At 46.1% G+C, this 25,120-nt stretch overlaps 1 protein-coding gene across 1 annotated transcript; it reads left to right on the top strand.

Annotated features, from left to right (window-relative positions):
• Positions 1-17,726: 17,726 nt before the first annotated feature.
• On the top strand, positions 17,727-22,809 carry LOC133913389 (nuclear pore complex protein NUP58-like). Its single transcript, XM_062356528.1, has 7 exons — positions 17,727-18,398; positions 18,922-19,036; positions 19,550-19,990; positions 20,535-21,009; positions 21,546-21,574; positions 21,663-21,714; positions 22,487-22,809. Exons 1-6 carry the CDS (start codon positions 17,854-17,856, stop codon positions 21,693-21,695), a joined length of 1,638 nt encoding a protein of 545 aa, XP_062212512.1. The 5' UTR covers positions 17,727-17,853; the 3' UTR covers positions 21,696-21,714; positions 22,487-22,809.
• The last annotated feature ends 2,311 nt before the right edge of the window (positions 22,810-25,120 follow it).

The following is a 25,120-nucleotide window of genomic DNA, read 5'->3' as shown; positions in this document are numbered from 1 at the left end:
ACAAAGACCCTCATGTCCTGGGTACCGGTGTTGAATCCCGATCCATACACCCAGAGGGAAACCAACATGGCACTAGACATGGAGGCAGTCTAATACTGCCCCAGCACCTACAACGTCGCACGAAGGAGCATCTGCCTAAGGTGCAGTTTTTGGCGGTGTCGGCGTCTAGGCCATCATGCCACGCCACGAATGCGCACCGTGCCCAAACACGAGCGTGGGGGGGGGGCTCTCGTGACGTCTCGTCACTCCACGGTCAGCGGCTCGACTAGGAGGCCATGACGCCTGCTCAGAATCTGCAGACTGCATGAGTGTTTCTTAGCCACCCACTAGTGGCAGTACAGGAGGGTTCGTTAGTAGCGTCATGGTTGTGCGACCTTGCCCTCTTGGTGAAGGTCATGATCGCCAGGGTTCGCAACAGGCCCCGCAGCAGGAGGGAGCTCGTGCTCCCTTGGTAACATGGAGTACGTAGAGACCCCCACCGTGTCGGAACAGCCAAACCCATGGACTTGCATGACTATCTTTGCACTCACAACCTTCGTGACATAATCCGGGGCCAGAGGACCACCCAAGAGCAGGACGATCGTGCCCAGTGTAGGATCGGTGATGTCCTAAGAGAAGGGAGGGGTGAATTAGGACACTAAAGATCTATTCAACTCCAAAAACTACACACGATGAATCTATATCAATTTGTATCTAAATGTGCTCTAAATTTATCCAGTGTGTCTACTCTACCGATTAAAAGAGCTTGCAACCTATTTAGGAAGGTAAATTGCAAGTATCTAAATACGGAAACGTAAATAAGGTAGAGAAAACAAACTCGGTACAAAGATTTTTTATCCCGTGAAATCGATGACATAAGTACCACCCCTAGTCCACGTTGGAGCTCCACTAAGAATATGCTCTCAGTCACTAAGACCCTTCCTGTCACGGCTCTTGAGCCACCAAGTCATAAAGACAAGGTCTCAACTCAGATAAGCCACCAAACCAAAAAATAAGATCTCACCACTAGCCTCTCTCCCAGTCACTTGTCGTTGTCTTCACTTTGGAACTTAAGCGACCAAGATAAAGGTCTCCGTGTCACCGTACAAGCCTCTTGCCGTTACCCTACACCAAGTCGGAGGGTCAACAAGCTTGAATAACTCTGGCTCAAGGTGCCGACGAGTCACCAAAACTATAAGGTGTCGGCGTACCACGAGTTATAAGGTTGGATCACTTCTTGATCTACTCTATAGGTAGCAGCACCTAGCAACACTCCTCTCTAGGCTTATAAGCATTAATCACTCTCTAATCTTGCACTTAATTACTTTGGATGATCACTTTTAACATTTTAATTGCTTGCATGTCTTCTCAAGTGTATATGAGCTTCTCTAGACTCCCGCTATCTCAAATGATCGAGTGGAGGGGTATTTATAGCCTCTACCCAATGGACTAGCTGTTGCCCTAATGGCTCATAGAAACTGTGAACACTCACCAGAACATCCGGTGTGTACAACCTAGAAAACCATCAGTTGGAACCCCCACTCAAAACCTCTGTGAATATCGGACTATCCGGTGTGTTATTCTTTTCATCGCCGGACCATTCGTCATGCATACTACCGCCATCCGAGCCACTTATTGCCGCTCTGCACAAAATGCTCCAATGTAAGCCTCTAGTGTTTATTGCATAGATCACCGGGCCATCTGGTGGGTTGATCTTCTATCCTCAATTCTTGAAAATGTCTCTACAAGAAATACTCTGATGTAAGCCTTTGGTGTTCACACCTCTTCACACTGGACCATCCGGCGTATGGCTTCTTCTCTTCCTTCCTCTGGAAATGCTCATGCGTGTACTGCACATTGAATACCTGACCATCCGGTGAGGTGATCCCCACCCTCTGTCAAATATTTTCCGATGAGAACACTTCCTAAGCACCGGACCATCCGATGGGGTCTTCTGCTTTCTCTTTGCACTGCTCATTGTCTGGTGTGTTGAACTTGCTTAACATCAGACTATTCAGTGAGGTTAACTGTATCTAGACACAAAGCTCTGGTGTGTACAAAATTGTCCAGCGCCAGACCATCCTGTGAGGCCATTTTCTCTCGGTCGTCTCTAATTCAACCAAACTTTATCTCGGTTTTGTTAGCTTTTTCATGTATTGCATCCATGAGACATACTAAAATATATACTTGTCACATATGTTAGTCTCATTGACTATGTTATTATTAATCACAAAAATCACATACATGTCTTAAAGTAAATACTACAATCTCCCTAAGTTCATATTTCCTACACCCGACGAGAGATGGAAAAAGGGCAAGTGGCCCTACAACTCGCCCTCCCCACACTGGGAGGCATCCAACTCCTTCATCCCATCGCCAGGGCCGCGAGACCGTCAGCTCTCTCCCTGGTCGTGTGCTGTTGCCCATTGGCGAGCGGCACCCCGTTACGGGATGAGGTGCAATACTTTTTTTGCCTGGCTGCGAGAGGTGCGTTGGCCCGACAAGTTTCGGCCGGTCCTAATCAAAAAATACGACGGCTCGAAAAATCCAGAGGAGTTCATGTTGATCTACACCACCATGGTGCAGGCCACAGGAAGCGACAGGAAGGTCATGGCGAACTATTTTCTGACTGCCTTGACTGGTTCAGCCTGATCCTGGCTTGTGCCATGGGTCGGTTGATTTTAGGAGGACTTGTGCGACCAGTTCATCACCAATTTCTAGGGAACCTACACCCGATCAAAGATCAAGGATGACATGTATCAGTTTAGGCAGCAGCATGGTGAGCCACTGCGAGACTACATTCGATGTTTCATTGAATGCCATAATACCATTACAAATATCATGGGTGAGTCAGTGGTCATAGCGTTTTGGAGGGGAGGGGGGGGTCAGAGACAATAAGATAGTCTAAAAGCTATCCACCAAGAAAGTCCGGGGCTCTACCGAGCTCTTCGAGCTTGCAAACAAATGCGTGCGGGCCACCGAGGCTCCAGAGTGCCAGATCGGTGCTAAGCCGCAGCTAACCTCTGACCAGCCCATCTCTTCCAAAGGGGTCAACTGGATGGAGAAAAAGAAGAACAAGCGCAAGGCTGGACCGCTCGATGTCATGGCTGTTGGGCAAGTCAGCCAATTGCGCCGATGCTTCAAGAAGAACGACGGGAAGAAGGGTATAGGTTACTGCCTGATCCATCGTACCGTCGCCCATGACTTGACTGAATGCAAGGCGTGCGAGGCATCATCGACAAAGAGCTTGGGGAACGCAAACCCAGGCGTGACGATGACGATGAGGATGAGGCCAATCCCGACCAGTCGGTTTTGGACTTCCAGCAATCCGAACACATCATCCACCATATCTTTGGGAGCGTCACAACATTTTACTCGAATTTGGAGTACAAGTCGGTGGTCCACTAGATATGTGCGACCATGCCAGGCTCGAGTCCATGCGTGAAGTGGTCGGAGGTACCCCCCACCTTCAGCCAAGGGACCACCCCGCATACGTTAAGTGCCCCAGTCATTACCCCATCCTGGTCGAGTCCACAATGCACAATATCCGAATGGGGCACGTGCTAGTCGATAGAGGGAGCTCCATCAACCTCCTCTTCACTGATGCATTGGACGCCTTGCAGATCCTGAGGAGTGCGTTGAAACCATATTATCCCTTCTTTAGAGTCACCTCTGGCCCTTCGGCTAAGCCGTTGGGGCAGATCGAGCAGTCCCATCACCTTCGGTTCGTTGAGTAACTTCAGGACCGAGAAGGTCCTCTTTGATGTGGTGGACTTCGAGACTACTTACAATGCGATCCTGGGGTGACCAGCGATGACCGAGTTCATGGCTGTCGCCCACTATGCATACTAGGCGATAAGCTCCTGGAAGCAGGTTTCATCCAAGAGGTGCAATATGTGAAATGGCTGGCTAACCCCGTCATGGTCCGAAAGCCTAATGGTAAGTGGAGGATGTGCGTTGACTTCACCGACCTCAACAACAAGACATGCCCAAAAGATCTCTTTCCTCTACCTCGGATCGACTAGCTTGTTGACTCAATTGCCGGTAGCGATCTGCAAAGATTTTTAGATGCTCGTTTGGGGTACCATTAGATTAGTATGAATAGTATAGATAAGAAGAAAACTACTTTTGTAACGCCCTTTGGGGTCTTTTGATATGTAAAAATGCATTTTGGTTTAAAAAGTATCGGTACCACTTATCAGCGATGTATTCAATTCATCATTCGACCACAGTTTGGTAGAAATATTGAGGCATATGTTGATGATGTGGTCATGAAAAGCAGGACCGAGGATGACCTGGCCGCGGACCTCCAAGAAACATTCGACAACCTTTTGTAAGTACCGTATGAAGTTGAACTCAGAGAAATACATGTTCGAAGTCCCATCAGGGAAGTTGCTCGGTTTCCTTGTGTCTAGTCGAGGGATAGAAGCAAACACTGACAAGATCAGAGTCATTGACCAGATAGGATCCCCGACTAGGTTAAAGGAAGTCCATAAACTAACTGGGAGCATGACAGCTTTGAACATGTTCATCTCGAGGATGGGCGAGAAGTAGTTGCTGCTCTTGAAACTCTTGAAGAAAAGCGATAACTTCTTGTGGACGCCAGAAGCGGAGGTGGTCTCTCAGGATCTCAAAAGGTACATATCGTCCCCTCCTGTACTAACTGCTCCTCAACCAAACAATGAGCTCATGCTATATGTTGCAACTACCGAACAGGTCACGAGCGCAGACTTGGTCGTCGAACGTGAAGGTCTTTAATGACCAGTGCACTACGTCAGTGAAGCTCTGCACGACGCGAAGGCTCGATACCCACATGCACAGAAGTTTCTATATGCCATGATGATGTCCTCTCCTAAGCTTAGACACTACTTTTAGGCTCACAAAATTAAGGTAATCTTCTCGCTCCTAATTAAGGAAATCCTCCATAGTAGGGTCAATTTAGGGACTCTATGACCACAAAACGATACAAGCCCATCAAAGAAATGAAAAACTTCATTCAAAGTATGGTACAAGCCTAAGTTATGATATGATGTTTACTCTTCTATGGTCTCCACCTGACAGAGAGACCCTACATACTCCACTGCCCCTTGGCACTCTGCCTGCAGCCTCGCCTCGGCTTCAAGACCGATGGCCGCGACCCCCTCCCGGATGACCTCGAGGTTGAAGTTGGGGTTGCAGCTGTGGTAGCACTAGAGCATGTACCCCGTCACGGCTTTCACCACCTTCACCACGTCTTTTGCAACCCTTGTCACCATGATGCTCGAGAGTTGGGTGAACTTCTTTACCAGGACGTTGATGACATAGGACTTGCCCTATGTGGACTCTTCCTTCGGCTTGTTGGCTTCCAGCCCGACGCTCCTCAGGGGCCCTCGCATCACCATGAAGGCAACCCGAAGAAAGTCGTGGGTTGTTCACTCATCCACTGTCAGCTTGGAATGTCGAGCGATGAGTGAAACCTTCTCCTCTTGAAGTGTGGTCTTCTCCTGCTGAAACATGATATTATCTCATTGAAGCATGCACCTCGCCTCCTTTTGTTCAGCCATCAGCCTCTCCAGCACGGCGCATCTGTGGTCTGTCGCCTCCTTTTCAGCGGTCGGGCGAGGAGGAGCTCATATATGCTGTCGAGCTAGGAGCGGTCGGTGTCCCAAGAGCATGCTTGGACGCCTCTACGGAAGCTGAATCCACCGCTGGTCTCTTCTCCCCTTCCGTGGAAGCTTAGCGAGCAGTCTGGTCGCCTCTAGCTAGCTTAGGGCGAGTTTGATCGCTCTCTTGCGTGCTGGCACCGCTCGCCGGACCTCCGCCTGAGGTCGATGATTGACTACAAGCAGTCTGGTCACCCGTGGCTGGCTCAGGGCTAGCCTAGTCGCTCCTCTGATGACCAGCAATAGTCGTAAGACCTCCGTCTAGGGTTAGTGTTTGGCTCTGAGCTGTCTGACTGTCACCGTGACCAGACGGTTCGGAGGCATGACCAGATGGATTAGGAGGAGGCGGGGCCATGCTCTGTTAGGCACCGTGGTGGAGGTCACAGTGGACATCTCTCTTTCAGGCGGCCTGATCGAAGACCTCCAGAACCTCATCGATGATCAGGCCCAGAATGTTGACCTCAGGGAGACACTGCAATGGCGCCAACCATGAAAATCTAACTCACAAAAAGGCTCTGGGTGGGAATTTTGGAAATGCCAAACTTTCCCTCCTGAGTTGTGCTCTCTACGGCAGGGTGAGATCACACAACAAAAGCACGCCCCCGGAGGACCGTCTTTCCTTGGGGAAGTTGACATTATGATTCGGACCCGCAGGTTGATCATTAGTAAGATATGAGTAACAAAAGAGACATGAGCCGTAGCACACCTATCAAAAAGATCGCCGAGGAAACAGCGGCGGGGTTACCTGTGAAGCTCTCTCAGGTGACAACGTTCGGCCCGGAGTACAGAAACGTCGGATGTGCTTGCCTCCGTAAGGGGCACAACCGACGCCTGATGAAGTCGTGGATGACGTCCGATCCCATTAGACCGGCTTCACGAAGCTGGCCAACCTGCTTGGCCAAGGCCAGTAACTCTAGCATAGTCGTGGGTGAATTCCCCTAGTTGTTTGTGACCTGCACCGGTGCGATCGACACGCGGAGGTTGTCCAAGGAGCTATAGATCGTGTGTAGAACCAATCCCCCCTCCGGCCTGACCTCGACGACTTGAGGCCCACCTCAATATAAGAGTGCATGGCACCGTCATGAAGGTGGAACCCGCAACATCCTGTGGTCAGCCCTGTCACCGACCAGCATGTGTAGAAGAACCGAAAGAGGTCAAGGCACGGTTTGACCCCAACGAAGTTCTTACACAGATGAGAAAAAATACTCAGCATAAGAATGGAAATGAGGTTGAGATGGAGGTGGCAGATGTCGTAGAAGGAGATAACAATGGTGAAGACCTTAGAGAAGGGCGGCACGAGGCCTGCCAAGAAGAATGAGATGAACAATACGATCTCCCTCTGGCGGGGAGCAGACGCACTCTCCCTAGGGTGGTACCCTAAGGAAAGGCGACGGGTGAGCAAGCCGATGTCGTACATCGGTTTCAGCCTTGCCGTGTCGCACTTGGATCTAGGGAAGGCAGGCTCGCTACCGATGTGTGCCATCGGATGACAATGGAAGAATTTGCGAGGGCAAGAACGGAGATGAAGACGAAGGGATTTGAGCGCAAAATCTTATAGACTAAGGGAGACGGTGAAAGGATTCATGGGGAACCATGGACACTCTAATTTAAAGGGACATCGCGGGATCTGGTACGCTCGAAATTCGAAAGGCTATGCGTGGGAAACCGAAATTTCCTTGGGTCTGACGGCGATTAATATTTCTCTCTCCTACGTTTTCTCCTCTCTCTTTTTGGATGCTTAACCTCCTCTCGGGATGCGGTTTCCTGAGTCGACCACTAAAGTGGGCTACGTTAACGACCACTCACTAGGCGAACTTATGATCACCTGCGGCCCAAGTGGTGCGACTAGTCCTTACCACGACCACATGGTGTGTGGCAACCACAGATCTCTGCGATAAACTACTCAGTCCACCACATCTACGAGGGAGCTTGGGGCTATTGTTGATGTAATGGGTTAGTTGATGTAATGGGTTAGGGGGTGCCATATCAGGGGACCCTACACCGCTAAATGTTAGTCAGATGTAGATATTTTCAAGACAATAGCCTCAACGTGCGACCAGGGTGGGGCTCATGCGACTAGCCCCCTGGTTGCAGTAGGAGACCCCGCGACTAGCCCTTGCTGGTTGCAGGACAGATACTCACTTAACTAGTCTAGTCTCATTTAATATTGTCCACTCAAGTATTTTCCTTCTCAAGGCACTCTCTTTCCGCGAGCATGGTTGTGGGACGGCGTGGTGTTGCAGTGTCCCGTCTCGTAGCGTTTAATGCTGCATGATAGCTTGACGGGTGAGCCTGACGATGTTCGGTGATAGTACATGATGTGTAAGATGACCAGAGTAGGGCATATGTGCTTATCCACTATCATGATGAGCTAGGAATAGCTGTGCTTCATCAGGTGTAGGTCTGTCACCAATTTTAGCATGATCCATTTGTATAAACATCTTTTCCCTAGTATATAAGGGGGTAAAGACTCGGATGGAAAGGAGGACACTCTGTAACAAGTTCACTGAATCCATAAGAAAATATACAGAACGTATGTCTATTATCCCAAGGAAGGTCCGAACATGGATAAATCCTTGTGTACTTGAGTTCGCTCGATGCACACCTATAAGAAACATAGATCAACATACCCATCGTCCGGTACACTCGAATTCATTATCATAAATTATTTCCGGATAATAATGATAATGTAAATTCCAAGCCCTAATCCCCACATATTTATTCTGAAGACAATTGATGCTCGGATCTCATTTCTTTCACGGTACCGTACAACTTTACGATATTTGCAGCTTGCAAGTGACATTCTTATCTTGAATTGTCGGTGGAGCTGGCGTATAAGTTTGAGAGCTTGCACACTCACGTGTGTGTTATGCAAACTCTAATTGATTTGCTATTCTTAAACGAGCTTGTGTGATTAAAATTATAGCCCGACTGAAGTTTTGAGCGAATTTTCTCTGTGCCATTAAAATTACACAATTCTCTTATACGTCATTGATGTCTCAATAAAATATGGGTTACGGGTTTTAATTTAAAAAAATAGATATGTAGCCCTACATACGACTATTCTACGTAAGTTGCAAATCCAGTGTCATTGAAACATCGATAACATATAAAAAATTACCAAAAAATTCAATAGCGTAGGGGAATTTATCCGAAGTTCTACCCATCGTAATTCCTATTTGTCAGACTTTGTACGGCAATTCTAGCCATGGCAGCAAACTGTATTTGAAACCAGTGAAGATTCTTATATGACAATAAAAGATCAACAGTACAGTACAATAAAAAAAGCATAACCAGCGCATAACTGTCCTTGACCAAGCATTCGGACAATCCCAAAGTTGAACACAATCCCCGCGACGAACCGGTCACAAGCGAGTTGGTAGGCGGCATATGCTGATCTCTCGATTCCAACACCAAGAATCTGTAGGCTTTTGCCGATAAAGCTTGCTTCCAATTTGCAGCGAGATTGGAAGCACGGAGTTTAAGTAAAATCAAGCGTCACCCTGCAGCTACACTCCTGACAGTTGGGCGTTGGCGGCGTTCAGGATTAGCAAGGCTTAGCTGACGAGCATTGTGATTCTGTAGCTAGCGTACAACACCCGAGCAAGGTGAAGCATCCAACCCAAATGGAGTAGCTGCTTCGGGGAGGAGTATAGATTCGTTCTCACCGTTTCTTGCACTGGCAGCAAATAAACAGTTGGACACTTCCCGAGTTGTTTCAGCTGCAAGAGATTGACATGCATGGCTGTCAGCTTTATGTGCAAGCATCCAAACTACGTTTTTGGTGAGGCATAGATTGCAGATAAGGTACTTAGACGTACTATTTAACTACTTTGGCCTAATTTGGGGAATATCAGCATAGTTTGACAGCTCTAATAGCTCTAACTATTAGAGTATATTTTTTTAAGAATTTATATAATTTCTATTGTTCTTAATTCCATGTATTTCGTAGAGTAGATGTGTTAAGTTGAGATCTGCTTCATGCTTAGAGATATATTAAAGATTTTTCTTCACATCCGTAAAATAAGAATTAGCAGCTAATTCTTATCTTTACTTTTACTTACTTCTCTGCAACTGTAAATAAAAACAAGTAGCTAGCTCCATTATTGGAGCTGCCCAACCAACCATGAACCGTTGTGTAGCCACTAGCCAGGAATGAACATCCAGGATTTCAGTGATGAAAGCTCAGGGTTTGTGCGTGTGACCCATGTCAATTCGTACGCAGCTGGTGCAGCGCAACGCACGGCATCAACCAGGAAAGTCAGACGCCCAGAATAGCAACGTTTTCATGTGTCCGTATCAGGCTTGCGTCTCCTCCGCTGACTTGACGAGGATGCTATGATTTTGAGGCGAGGGTTCGTGCTGTCTCGGGGGAGAAGGCACGTACGCGCGTAAGAACGAGCCGTGCTGTTCCGTGCCATTTTTTTTAGGGCGCCGATGTCCTCGCCGGAAACTACCGCACGATCGATCGAGGCTCGTGTTTGGTCGTTTTCCTGTCCAATAGTTCAGATGAGCCTGTCTCCGGTCCCTTGAATCTTGCGCATTCAGATTCCCAAATTAAAAAGAAAAATCCTGCTGTCAGTGGTCGGAGCTCAGACCGTGCCAACCGATCAGGGCGATTGGCAGTAAAATCTACGCACCAGCTGAAATTAGTAGCAGAAAATTGGCACGGTTCCGGCCTCCAAAGTGCCACGCATGCAAGCATGGTCGGAAGGGAAAATTTCACAAGTTTTTACGGACGAATGAGCTAGCATAACCTTCAGATGAGAGGGATAAATAGATGAGATAACTCATATATGTACAACCCATATAGAGTTTTTTTCCTAAACATACTCCGTCGAAAAAGACTGCGTGCAAGATTTTCCACAGCCAAATTTCGAGTTGGTTCTCACTTGCTAAGTGTTGAAATACGCAACACTGAATCATTGTGTTCCTGTGAAATTGAACTGGTTCTTATGAATTTTTTTAGCCCAATTAGTTAACTTCACAAAATCTAAATATTTTGGAAGCCTTTGAAACTTCATGTAGTAGTGCTTGCGTTCGCCGTCGACGGCTTTTGCCGCGGCTATGCTTAATCCACGCTACCGACGCATCCGAGCTCCGAGTTTTGACCGATCTGCTCGCGTATACATACATGTTCAGGAGCGTTTCACGGATCAACACCGAGGCATCTCTATTGGCCCTCGCTTCGGCCATGGTCTAAACCGGGCTGCGTTGCGTAAGCACCATTAGTTTTTTTTTTTTTTTGCAGATAATCCAACGGGTTCAATGTCAACCTGAAACCCTGGTTGTAAGTTAACGCCGTGCTGCCATCATTTGCATGTATAAAGAAGAACAAGAGGCTGGCTACTTTTTCGTAATACAGTGCGGCCCTTAGTTTTCTGTTTGGCCATGTTCGGGAGGCCTCGCACTACTTCAGACAATCGCTATATTTCTCTTCAAACTCGAAGAAAAGACAGTGGAGGATATATGTCCCATTGGACAACTCAAATATCTTCTTTTGGATGGGCTAAATTCCTCGTGTCATTGAAAATTTTGGCATTGCCTTATATGCCACTCATTAAGACGTCAGTGGCATATAAGAGAACTATGAAAATTCACAGTGATGTTAGTATGTCCAGTGCTTTGAATTCTCGTAGAAAACTATTAGACATGACACGTAATTTCAGTGTTTTTCGTTCCCATATTTTTTTCTTTTATTTTTATTCTAAACAGCCCATAATACTAGCATATTCTTCCCTTGCCGATACATCATACATCAGATGACGAGTCAAATTGACAGCAGGAATAGTAGTATATATGCATACTACTACAAGACATGCATGAATTGGTCTGACCTTATTATATCCAATCATGGCGTGATGACTTGGGTGATGCACAAGATAGCAACACAATTGGATGGGCCCGGCCACCAGTGTGGCCATATCCTTAAAAATACTGAAAGATGATCCATTAAAATAAATAAAGGCAGATGACAAATCGAACTAATCTAGGTCAAAGCCCATGGATAGCCATCTTCCCCTTATTTTTCCTCCATGTGTCCACGACATTACTGCTTTAAAACCCTGACATGACAATAAGACATATGTAGCTTTCTTTTCTAGAAGATGTGTTAGACTCGTTCGTCTTGATAGCACAAGCTCACAACTCAATTATAGATGCTCTGTCCATTCAGAATCCATGGCACATACACTTGTTTGCAGGGAAGCTTTGACAGTTCAAAAACTGTAACGCCCGTTTCTTGCTGCCGGTCCGGTCCATCTTTCGACGCTTGAAGCTTAGTCCACTCCTTTCCTCTCTCTCACCGGCAAGTTAGACCCGTCCGTCAACCCTAACCTCCCACTCGCTCTCGCTCCCGCGCGCCGCGGCCACAACCGCCGACCGAAACCACCGTGCCCACAATCCGCCTATACGCCCCACGACTCTGCAATGGTCCTGCTCCCTCTCCATATTATAAAATAGCCTCCGTAGCACCCCACCACCCTCCTATTCCCCTAGCCTCGTAGCCTCACCACCACCATTGCCGACACACAGAACACTGCCGCACGCTGTCCACCATGTCCGAACTCACCACGGTGACTCCGAGCCCGTCGTCGACTTCATAGGAGCACGAGGAATCTTCTCCGCCGCTCCTCAACGACGTTCCATCGCCACAAGCCGCCTTCCGCCAAGCTCTAGTGAGTTTCGTTGCCACGCACCGTCGCACGCCTTCTCTGTTGCGCCCTGAGGCCCACTGACAGGTTCTTCGACACCGCAGGACCCTGAGAAAGCTTCCCTGACCCCCGTTTTCGCTTCTCTATCACCACAACTGAGGCCTCGCTGAGCGCCAACCTCATCGCCGCCATCTCACCTTCGTCGGCCACCATCGAGCCACCTCTGACCGCCTCAAAGCTCGCGGTGAGACCCCCAGTCCCTCCTCTCTATTTTGTGCCATTTCTCGTCGTGTTTGATAGCTCGTAGCGCTGGATCGAACTTCTCCAGCGATGCTCCGGCCATGCCCGAGGCGGTGCCGCCGTTTCCCTATCGATGTCGGTTGCCAAACCCTCCCCAATCGCCTTGAGCCGTCGGATCCCTCGTGTGCTGTCAAGATTAGAGGTTCAAGATTAGAGGTTTAGATACCCTTCACCCATTTGAATTGTAGCCGTCGGTTTTGAGATCAACGGACTAGATTTAAATACAGGTAGCCCAGTCAGCCTTGTCACGTCACCACACATATCACAACCATATGAACAGTTTTGTCCAGCGTGGTAGGCCACGTCAACACACCCGAGCCCGGTTAGCAGGCCCAGTCAGCGATGACATCATGCTTACACAATAAATATGTTTTTCAATATAGAAATAAACACTTTTATTCTCTGAAATTAGGTAATCTTACATTTAGGTCCTTAAATGTTTCTGTTTTCACAAAATGCCCATGTTAGTACTATTATTTTACTTTTAGCCCCTAAAATTTTATATAATTACAAATAGATCCTTGAAATTTTACAAATAAGTCATTGAAACTTTCTATTTTACTAAATAGCCCTTTTCTTTTACAGAAAGGTCCCTAAAGCTTCAAACACTCGTAACTTTTCTGTTATAGCTCTGTTTTAGGTGATTCTTACGCTCACGCGATCGTAGCAGTGAGTACTCTTCGTTAGTAGGATTTTTATAGTGCTTTGTTACTGTTTGATATACTGTTCATAGATGTTTGTGCTTACTTATTTCTGGTGTGCATGATTGCAATAGGAGACGAGCAGTTCGTGAAACTGCAGGACCAGACTTTTGAAGAGTTTGAGCAACTCGCTATTGAAGGCGAGTGTCCTTGATCACATTGATCCTATTGTAGGAAAGTGTATCTTTTACTTTCTAGATGCATGTTTGTCAATATGATTCCCATGTTTAGGGTCCATTAGTACTTTTCGTGATTATCCTTACCGCTTGTGTTGTAGTCTATGTGTCAGGGGTAGCAATACTTAGTCATGCTATCGAGTCGGGTGGGTTAAATGTTAATATGATTAATGGTCTATGCATCACAAACCGGGTTGGGTCTTTTATAGCAACATGGATCATAGGGATCTAAGCATGTTGGTTTGGTTGGTATGGCTGCTGTGTACGCATTAGAAATGTACAAGTACCTACTTTAGATCCTAAGGACCGTTTCTTGAAGCCTATAACTTGGCTGAACAGCGCAACCACAAGGCTTATATAGGTACGACTTGACCAATTAATTAGATGCCCTCTTTATTCTGTACGCACTAGTGGACGGTTGAGTGACACAAGAGGAGGCTCTGTAGTGGATGAAATCTATGTTAACCGGATATGGAATATCTGATGGGTCTGGTAGTCGAATGGAATTCGATGAGCTATTCTTTTGATGTTGGTGTCATCACACATAGTAAATAAGATTGCTAAGTTCTTTTTGGTCCTAGAATATGATGGTATAGATGCAGTATACCCGAGTTAAGCTTTTCTTGCCTTAAACCATCATGTCATATTTTTTTCACACTTGCTGAGTACTCCATGTACTCACGTTTGTCTTCTCACAACTTCTTGATGCTGCTCAGAAGGTGAGGACTTCAAGTACATCCCAACCAATGGACATGAGTTTTAGGTGAAGGAAGATTTTGACCTGAAGACCATGTTCTAGACTGACGCTCCTTCAGACAATGCTTATGGATGGCTGGAGGATCCGCTATCGCTGAAAGTTATCTTCGTGTTTTCTTTAAGACATACAGATCCTTTTATAATGAATTTTATCATTATGTAATGACATTGTTATATTATCACCTATGAAGTCACTGCATGTATGAAATTTGATTCTGTCATACATGTGAAATGTATCTGATTTGTTCTTTTAAAATCGAGTGTGACAAAAATTGTTGTGTTTGCATGGAAGCTTTGACAGTTCAAAAACTGTCCATTTCATTCGATCAGATGCTATATGAAAAGATGCCACCTTTGGATCATGGCTGCTTTGGAAATGTTTGTTCTTTTTTTTCATGTTTCTCTCGTCTGAATGGTTCTGTTCTGGCAATGTGGCAGAGTGCTGGGGAAAAAAAGGAGCAAGAGTCAAAAGCCAAATCTATCTTTGGAGCAGTCAGCCATGGAAATTACTACAGCCCCATGGCATAATGTTGTTTTCCTCTCCATCACCAGGTCCCTTGTCGCAGCTCACAAAAGCTTTTGGCCAAAGCATGTACACCTAACTACAGCTTTTGAAGCCTTTTGATACAGGCAGGACCAGCTCCAATGGAGATACTATTGTACTCCGTAATAGCTAAGTAGTATCCAAACAGGTACAGCTGCAGCAGCAGAAATTTGTAACCATCCGATCAAAAAGCCAACGGTCCAAAAACAGTTGCAAAAATATTACCACTTGTATTTTTTTCACCTTTCCACTATCTTACAAGGTAGTTTGGTGTTTGAACTTGTGTTCTCTTCTCTGCTTCCAATTGGAGTAGCAGGTTAGGTTCAGGCTAACTTCCTTGTCTTTTGGCAAAGGTTCCCTGTGTTTGTCTGCTCCCTACTTTGATTCAGAATAATTAAAGCCTTACACTTTTTCTGTGAACACATCTGGAAACTTTAGCTCCAGCCTGCACTGCAGACTTGGAGCCCATATGTCCATGAAGCTCCATAGCTAACTGTTCAGATTAGTGCTGGTACCAGTACATGGCTGCCGGTGAACTTGTCACTTTGCACTTGTACCTGCTACCAAGCAATGCAGAATTGCAGATGCAACAAGTTTGGTTAGACGAAGAAGTGCATCACTTCATTTTTTTTCCTTCTTCAAGAAACTTAAGACGAATGTTCGAGAAAAAAACTTTAGACGAATGAATTATCATTATTCATGTTTAAGTACAAGGATGGTATGATTGATGCCTTCCATGTATCACATTACAGTTGCCTTTGTAGGATTTGAATCAATCAATCATTCGTCGCGTTTTTTAATCGTCGTCGTACCACGGGATGTCCATCAGAGGATTACAGCTCTGTCAACCAGATTGACTAGGCGGCAGCCAAGGAGGATGCCACCAAACATCTGGTCAAATGTAGGTCCAAGTGTTACCCTCATCCAGGGCTCAAAGCTCAAAGCTCAAAAGAGTTGGTGTGCCTAATGCTGGGGCCTGGGGGCAGCCAGGTCACAACAGCACGCAGAAATTGCAGTGTGATTGACCATCAGCTCATGCAGGGTAGCAGGAATATGAAAAATCTATTAGGGCATGTGAGGTATGGTTTATTAGAACAGTTTATTTATATTGAAATTTGTGTTGTAAAGTAGATAAAAAATATAAAATAAATAAAAGAATTAATAGATATATAAGTACACAAGGTTTGGGCGAGGACAAGGGCAGGTGGATCTCCAAGTCCTGAATCTGATTGATGCCTCTCAAGTCTCGACACGAAACAAGTCAGCCCAATAGCTGAAGCGATCGGTTCAGATTTCAGCACAAAAAAACTTTTTTAGGAAATTTCAGCATAAAAAATTTCTGGAAAGATGAGATGCTCATGGAGGTAACAGGCTGTTTTGGGCTAATTAAGTAGCGAAGGCTGCTCCGAAGAAACTAGGCCTAACAGCTTGCATTGGAGTACCGGCCTGGCCCAAAATTTAACGCGAGCCTAGGGTGTTTTGCCGAGGCGATCGGCGATGGCGTCCGCGATGCACGCGCGTGCCCGGTTGACGAGCTCTTGCAGTTGGGTGCGCGGCAGCGATGAGTGGATTGGACCGGGGCCTTCTGAAGACACACCCACAGACGCATCGATTTTTTTATATTTCTATAATCCATATTTAATAAAAATATACCTACGTTTCAAAAAATAGCAAGACTAGACGTCTGTCAGCTGCTTGATTGAGATGTTCGTACAGCAGGATTGTAACCCTGCCCCTGTATAATCAGTGAAACCTCTCTTTGCCCCCCCCCCCCCCTCCAAAATAGAAAAATTGGCCATAAGCGCAGCGGTTTCTTTAGATAAAATTTCTTATTTGTCATAGAAAAATAAGATAATTCTGTCATCCTATGAAATTAACTTTTCTTATTTGTTGCCGCTTCTAATTTTCATTCCTTCTTCGTCATTACCATCTATTTGATCTATAGAGAAGATATATATACCTTTGTGTGAAGAACAGTGGCCTCGGCCACGGCTACTAGCGGCAAACAATAATATGTAAGAGATGTAGTAATTTTGTGTTTAATGTTGCACGCACTTAACTTCCTTGTGTTTCTACATCTGTTCAACAGCAAGAGCTCCCCAAAGAGGAAATTGCAAAGATGGTGAAGGATTCAGAGGGTGATGTGAAGTACCTGATTGATAGCATCCATCACCGTTCACATCTACGGAGGAAGATGGCTGAGAAAGCTTGTGATTCAGTTTCATCAAGCTCCCTGGGGCAAACGTCGAAGCCAAGGCCTTTCCCTGTGTCTGATGGGTTACCGGAAACACAGGAAGAACTTGACGAGGAAGAGGAGGCCCTAATGCCAGAGTCACTATACACAAGGTTACTGCGAAAAATGGGGAGGTATCCTGACTGAACCAAGATTATCCGATCATGAGACTGACTGAACCAAGTCATTGAGCGTCCAGATTATCCGATCATGAGACTGACTGAAACGTGTTGACGTTCAAAATCCGTGTGTTCGTCTTCGTACTCGCCAATTGCCTCAGCCGTGCTACTTCTGGCGTCTCCTGCGGCCCTGCCCCCGGAGGGGCGGCCCTTTCGATCCCAGGCTAGCTGTTGCTGCTCCCAGGCTCGCCGACTGCCAAGCCCGTGGGGCACTGGGGCTACAGCCGCCTCTGCGCCATAGCCGCTATCCACCGCCTGGTCGAGGTGTCTTCGCTGCATCACCGCTCGTTGGCGCTAGCCATATTGGGCGGAAAGGGTGGCATCGGCCATCGGGCATCTTCAATTAGGTTTTACAAAAAAAAAAAACTCGTTTACCGATAGAAAGAAGAAGTTCACACATAAGTGAAGTTTTTATCCTCTGCTCTGCTATATAGGTCCCATATATAAGTGAGTTTTTTTAAATTAGATATTTTGTTCTTCTCTAAAGTTCCTGAATTCGTAAAATTTAAACAAAGTTTTAATCCATAATCCCAACTTCCCAAGCATGAATAAAGTACCTCTACGGCTCTACCCTTCTGCTAAACCCCACCCGCCACAAATTCTCTCGCAATTCATCGTCTCTAGGAAGGGCAGATCCGTCCAGTCCACTCCACCCGCCTCTCCGTTTGCACCTTTCGGCAAAGAACCGCCATGCCGGGCCTCGATTGGGACCTGAACCTGGCCCCGGACTCCTACCTGCAGGCCGTGGCTAGGCAGCTCAGCTTCTCCCCCTCCCCCGCCTCACTTCTCCCGTCGATCCCGGAAGGCTCCGAGGGGCAGGCACCGGAGACGCCCGTTGTTCTCACCTCGCAATGCACCGCGCCTCCGTCGTCGCCGGTGACGCCGTCCGGAACGCTGTACCCGGCGCCGGGCCCGACGCCGCCGCCGCCGCCGCCTACCGGTGCGTCCTTCACGACGTCGCTAGCCTTTGCGCCCCGTGCGCCGTCGCGGTCTCAGCAGCCCCAGGAGGCGGTAGCATCGGCGAGGATGGCGGAAGCGGGGGCGTCGTTGGGGGAATATCAGCGGCAGCGTCAGGCGGCGTTGCAGCAGCAGCAGTTGCGGGCGTGGGAGGAGGCGGCGGCGCGATCGCGGTCGCAGCAGCTGAGTCTGTTCACGGTGGAGGGGGGTCCCGCCGGGTACGAGACGAAGTGGGAGGAGCTGCACCCGGTGTCCCAGGGGCTTCTTCTCCAAATCGAGTAGGGATTTCTCCACATTTTTGCTCTATAATTGAGAGATTCGTGAGAGGGGCGTTTCTTTCCTGCGTTTTGCGGTCAGGGTTGCAGTTTTTGTTTGAAGTCAGCTTGTTGCATTGCGTTCTTGATTTTCATATGGCTAATGGAGGGCGGGTTGTGCTGCTGAGATAGGTTTCTTGGGTCAGATTGTGTTCTTCATGTCGTTGGGAGACACTTCGATTTTAGGTTGGTTGGATTTTGTTCTTGATTTCTTTAAGACAAACGGAGGGTGCAACGTGCTGTTGAGACCTGAATTGTGGATTTCTTGGGTCTCATTGTGTTCATTCATTGCCGAATTTGTCTATGGTGGTTTCTCGGCTTCCGCATTAGTGATCTTTGGGTTTTTGAACAGATTGTGGCTGTGAATTTTCAAATTTTGGTATCAATCTAGGTGGAGTTTTCGTGGATCAAGATTTCATTGTGCACCTTTTCAAGTGTTTTGTGCTAACTATCCTGCGATGGTCACCTGCTTCATGTGTGATTGCAGGGACAAAATGAGGGAGTACAAATATGAGAGTGAGCTGTTGGATCAGTGCAGTCACCTTCACGACCCATCATTGTATAACAAGAGTTTTGAACTTGATGCTAGTCAGACTACCCAGGTTCGATTCTACGTCTTGGTTTACTATTTAATCTGTGATGCATGTTTTTTATGGAGTAGTCACTTTGATAATATTGCAGACTGCATAGATGAGTGTGCTACCAGCTGATATCAAATGTTCTTGCGTAAATTCATTTGCAATTGCATGTTTGATAGTCACTTCAGGTATTTCATTCTTCATAGATCAGAGTCATCCAGTTTGTATTAAATGTTATGAAATAATCTGAATTTCACTTCTAGAGTTGTCATTACTTAATTCAAATGTTGGCGCTGCCATCGCTTGAATGTTCTTTCAAGGTGGTCATTTTTCTGAGCTTAATTAGGGCACTTTAGAAGCATATAATGTCAAATAATTGGTGTAAATTGCTCTGTGTGACTTCAAATTGAAAAGGCGCTTGGAGATATAGGAAGCAGGGTTGTTTCTCATAATGCGTGAAATCCAGCTAGGTGAACTAGCACCTCCAACTTTGATTGATTTTTTGTCATAGGAAGATTTGTCTTCTTCCTGTAACAGGAGGCTGGATCTATCTCCACCATCATACACGGAGAGAAGGTTTCCATTAAGAGCTTAATGGATGTTGTCAAAGAAATTATGTGGAACACAGATTTTGCTATACGTTCATATGTAAAGCTGAGACCAAGATTTGTCCATCGAAGTGCTGAAATTGCAAATGCTGGTTATGCAAATCACTCCGGATCTTCTGGTGCTCATACTGATTTCAGTCAGCTCTTGACCATGGCACCAACCTTTCATTGTTGTAGTGGTGCTCCAAGGCGGCCTTCTGCTTTTGTGCTACACACACTTGCCAGGTTCGAGGATCATCTTGGAGAATGCTGCAAATGGATTCTAGAACTAGAACAGCTTGTTCAAGTGAAGAATGATAAAACATTTGCAGAATCTCTGTCAAAGGTTATGTCTAATGTGCATGACTATCTCATCCATGTGGCTTCTAAGGTAATGTCTTACACATATGGCTATTCATCACATGTACTTCAATTTTTTAACACAACAGGTGTTTTCTATCATGCTAACAAAGTTCACTCATCAAGTTCTTCAGTCACTATAAATTTATATGTAATAAAGTTGTCCCTGCAGGGAAAGCAAAGTCAGCTCTTGTCACTCACAAAGTTCTTCCCATTTTGAGCTTCTGTTCTAAGGGTAGCCAGCTCGTTCATTTTTTAACTTCCTGTTGCAATTATGAGATAATTGTGACCTGATATAACTTTTGATTTAATAACAAAACCAGAATATATACTGGGAAAAATGTTGCTCTGTATGTGTTGCTGACTTAATTTGATAATATTATTGTTTGGTAGTCTCCTGCTAGTCTAAATCCCTGACACCGGTCCGTGCATTGTATTTCCGTGTAATTTCTCCCTTCTAATGTATTGACCTCAGCTATTGCTGCTGCCTTTTCAAAAAAGATAATATTCTTATCTGTGAACTAATATCTTGGTACGCTTTCATTGATACTAAACTTACTTTTTTGTTTGTCCAGGTGGAACATATTCATCAATATGTTGAAATAATGAAGACTAAGTATCTGAATGATCGGCGACGCAGGGGTGATTCGAGTGATCCTTATCTTGAGGCAGATAGAAGAGAGGCAGCTAAACAAGAACCAACTGCTAGAATAGTCCATCCGATGTTGCATCTATCACCTCCAGACCAGCCAGCAACACCAGTTGCTGCACCAATGATAGCAAGCCAGCTACAGCAAACTTCATTCCCCACTGTAGCAGCTTTTCCAAGCTCTTGTCCTACTCTTCTACTGCCTTCTGTTTTGCCTCCATCCAGCACGCAAACAAGTCCTGCTCAATCAACGAACCCTTTCAGTTCATCCTGGTCTGTGTTGCAGTCCACACCATTTGGTTCAGCCTCCACACTTACACTAGGATCCACGCCGGCAACATTCATGTGCAGGACTAGCATCCCATCTTCTGCTACTTCACTTTTCCCAGCATCATCTGGAGGTATACATCATATGCTATATGCAACTGGATAGAATCAGGCCTCTTGATTTAGACATTACAATTCGTTTACTTTCAGTTCAATACAGACTTCCTGGAATCAGCAGCAAACACAAGTTTATAAACATGGTCGATATCATGTACCTTCTTCATTCTAAATTTCTACAAATCAATGCATTCTGCTGCTGAAACATGGAGGATAAAGTGCTACACGCATACCTTTGGCATATTCGATATGAATCTTATCTGAATTCGACCAGCCCTGTATGCTATATTATGGCATGCATTCAGCTGCATGGAGAGAAAAGGGTCAAAAATTCAAAATGAGATTGCCACTTTTTTTTCATGCTACTTGCAGCTTTGGTAATCTTTGTTCGTTGGGCTCGATTGTTAGTTTCCTTATTGTCAGGATTAAATTTAGTCCTGCGATCCTGCCTGGCCCTTTTATAGTTATCTTCACTTTTATGTTTCAGATAATTTTCATCCTGTTTTCTTTTATTTGTGAGAATTACATAACTTCATGCTTTGTGTTCATTTAGGTGGAACAGCAGCTTCAGGCATCACCAGGGTCAGAGCTGACATCTCATGCCATCTTATCATGTTCATTGCTTTTCATCTTCCATTTGTTTGATGTTACTTTCCTCTGTATGTCACAGCGAGGGACAAAGCCACCCAGAAGAAGGAGCTAGCTGTGTATCTCATCCTCTTGTATGCCCTTTTGACTCCATCCCTCTTCCCTCCCTTTTTTCTGCCACAGCTTTTGGTCAACTTGTTACCCCGTTGTTTCTTTGTCGTCTTCGTTGCATTCGGAGTGCATGAGGCATTTTGACGCTTCCACACAAATTGAAAGCTTTGACTACTGCACGTTCCTATTACATACCATAACTGAAAGTTCAGCTTCTTTGATGGTGTAGTAGATTTTAGACAAATTCACGCTCTCAGGATCATGACCTGTATGGTTGTTTAGGAACATTGGCTCATGTGTAACTTCTGAAGTGGTAAGTTACATGCTTCTTCCGTGTCCTTAAAATGTCACAAAAGTAGCCAGAGTATGTTATCATGGGGGCCCTCACTTGGTTATGGCACGATGTCATTTCATTATCAAAGTCTGGTGGTTTGCCAAGTCTGGCTGCACTCTTGCTTTGTTATTGTCTCCTTACCTAAATATTAATGCTTTGCCTCTGAGCTACATCAGCGCTTACGGCAGTTCCTATGTCAGAAGCCCAAAAGAAAACAGTGGATTTTAGCTGTTGATCCTCTGCTCTTTGACAATTTGTCGCCTGTGCTTGTGTAGAAAAGTTATTACTTAATTGTTAATGACCGTGTGCTGGTGATCATCTATTCGTATTTGATCTCTAAATGCTCTAACTAACTATGTGACGCCCATTCAGATGCTTAGTTCCCCTGGGATCTGGACTTTTTCAACTCTAAGATCAATCTGAGTGTCTAACTGTTTTTTCTTTTAATTCCCCCCTTGCAGCTTGGAGATCATAGCTGTGCACTGCTCTCTTATGGCTCGTGGGCGGCAACCACATGAGATAATCTTGTGACCTGGACTGGAGCTGGGGAAGCAGCGAAGAAGCATCACCCCGGCAACCACTTGGGACGGGTCAACATTAGGCTTCCCTTGCTTTAGCTGTAGGAAAAACGTGCATAATGGTGCTTAAACTAGTGGAAGTGTGCTTTCAGGTCGTTGTCTCGAAGTGGAACAGGTTCTGGGTAGGTTCTGGTGCTTAAACTAGTGATCTGTTCTTTTTTAAAAAAATGAATCAGGAGAGTTATCGATTGTATTGATAAAGAAGAAAGCCCAGTTGAGCAAAACAACGGCCCAAAAAGGGAGGAAAGCGACGAAACAATAACTGCTACAACTAAGGCAACAAGATAAAAACGACGCTCACGATAGAAAAAACAACAACGACAACGGTCAATAATGGCCGGTTGGATGAAAGCCCCAACACGTGCCGCACCATCTTGGTCACCGATGTGCTGCCTTGAAGAGCATGACAACCCTTCATCGAATCGACTACTGCCATGCAGGGTCCCTTCATCGAAACCGACCACTGCCATATATGATTGGCCGCCATCGAACCATCGTGCCATAGGGACACCACCATCGGGCACCAATCACCATCAATGGAGCACCATCTAATCGCCAGATCGTCGAGCACCGGACTAGCCGTTGTCACGTGGGGCTAGTCGTCGCCAGCCCCAACAAACTCAACTCCTGATCGCAAGCGTCGAAACCCTGGTCTTGACCAGCGTAAAGGAAGCTGTCGTGAAGCCAACCGCACTGCACTGAGAAGGTCGTCGCAGTGCGGGACCTGTTGCCACAGTGCCGTTGCAGCATCGCACAGACCCACCGATAGAAGCAACGCACCAGATCTGGACACCTCCAAGGCCGCCTCAAACATCGCCTCGATCACAACGTGCGGACGTCACCCCACACCCACCGTCGGACACCACACCTCGGATCCAGTTTGCCATGCCATCGGGGGTGCGCAACCCCGCCCTACAACCTGTGCAGATCCTCCTTTTGCTGAGCCACCACTAAAATCACGGCCGCACCACGTGGACAAATGCCCAGATGCTGCTGTAGCGAAAATGGTCTTATTAGGCCATGATTGTGATTTTGATGATTAATGATAATATAGTCAATGAGACTAACATGTTTGTCAAGAATATATGTTAGTAGGTCTCACAGATGCAATACATGAAAAAGTCACCTTAGCTGGGACAAAGTTGGACTGAATTGAAGAAGTCCTAGGAAGATTTACCTCACCGGATGGTCCGGTGCTCCGGGTGTTTGAACTCATCAGAGTATATTTGTCAAATGGGAGAGAGGTCTGAAGACCTCACCGGAAGGTCCGGTGTTAGAGTAGAGTGCTCACTGGTGCAATTCTTCCAGAGAAGGTGATGTGCTTAAGAATATACCTCACCGAATGGTCCGATATTGAGAAGGATGAATGCATCGGAGTATTATTACCAGAGAAGGATGCAGCCGCTAAAGATCAAAGGTTCCACCCATCGGATAGTTCGGTGCGAATGGAATGAACACCGGATAATGAATAGTGCAAAGAAGCAGAACAAAGTTCAACACAATAGATGGTCTGGTGATGAAGGCAGTGTAACACCGGAGTATTATTTTCACAGAGAGTTGCATTGGCTCGATTGGCTGAAGATAATTCACCGGATAGTTCGATAATGAAATAATGAGCATCGAATGCATACACCGGAGCAATTTACACAGAGAAGAAGGAAATGCTCGGATGGCTAAGGATATCTCACCGGATAGTCTGGTGAGAGAGATGAAGTATACACCGGTGTATTCGGTATTCACAGAGGCTTGAGTGAGGTTTCAACGGCTAATTTGTGAGAGTGTACTCACCGGATGATCCGGTGTTAGTATTACTGTTCTCATCGGATCATCTGGTGTTAATAGCTTTTCAGAGCCGTTGGGTTAACGGCTAGTGCGCGGATTTGAGACTATAAATACCCCTCCACTTAGTCATGATGTGGTGTGCTGCTGGAGTCAAGAGAAGTTCATGTACACCAGAAAAGATATCCAAGTCACCAAAGTGTTAAAGTGATCATTCAAGGCGATTAAGCACACCATTAAAGAGTGTTTAGTGCTTATAGACCTAGAGAGAGTGTTGCGATGTGATTGCTGCATAGAGAGTGGATCAATGAGTGATCCAACCTTGTATCAAGTGGTACGTCGGCACCTTGGAGTCTTGTTGACTTGCTTACAAGCCTGCGACCCTTCGACTTGGTGTAGAGTAGCGGCACGGCAATTGTGTAGAGACTCGGAGACACTTGACTTGATGGCTTAAGCTCCGAAGTGATCACGACAGTAAGGAACCGGAAGAGAGGCTAGTGGTGAGACATTGCCTTGGTGGCTCATCCAAGTGGAGGCCTTATCTTTGTGACTTGGTAACTCAAGAGCCGTGATCGGGTACCGACCGGGAGTATATCCTTTGTGGAGCTTCAACGTGGACAAGGGATGGCATTCATGCCATCGATACCACGGGAAAATACCTTATGCCAAGTTTGCTCTTTCTACCTTATTTACATTTTCGTATTTATATTATTGTAATTTACCTTCTTAGATAGGTTG

This window comes from Phragmites australis, chromosome 3 (assembly GCF_958298935.1).
Source record: "Phragmites australis chromosome 3, lpPhrAust1.1, whole genome shotgun sequence".
Classification (NCBI taxonomy): domain Eukaryota; kingdom Viridiplantae; phylum Streptophyta; class Magnoliopsida; order Poales; family Poaceae; genus Phragmites; species Phragmites australis.
The sequence above is the reverse complement of the archived record's forward strand: the minus strand, read 5'-3'. Positions and strand labels throughout refer to the sequence as shown.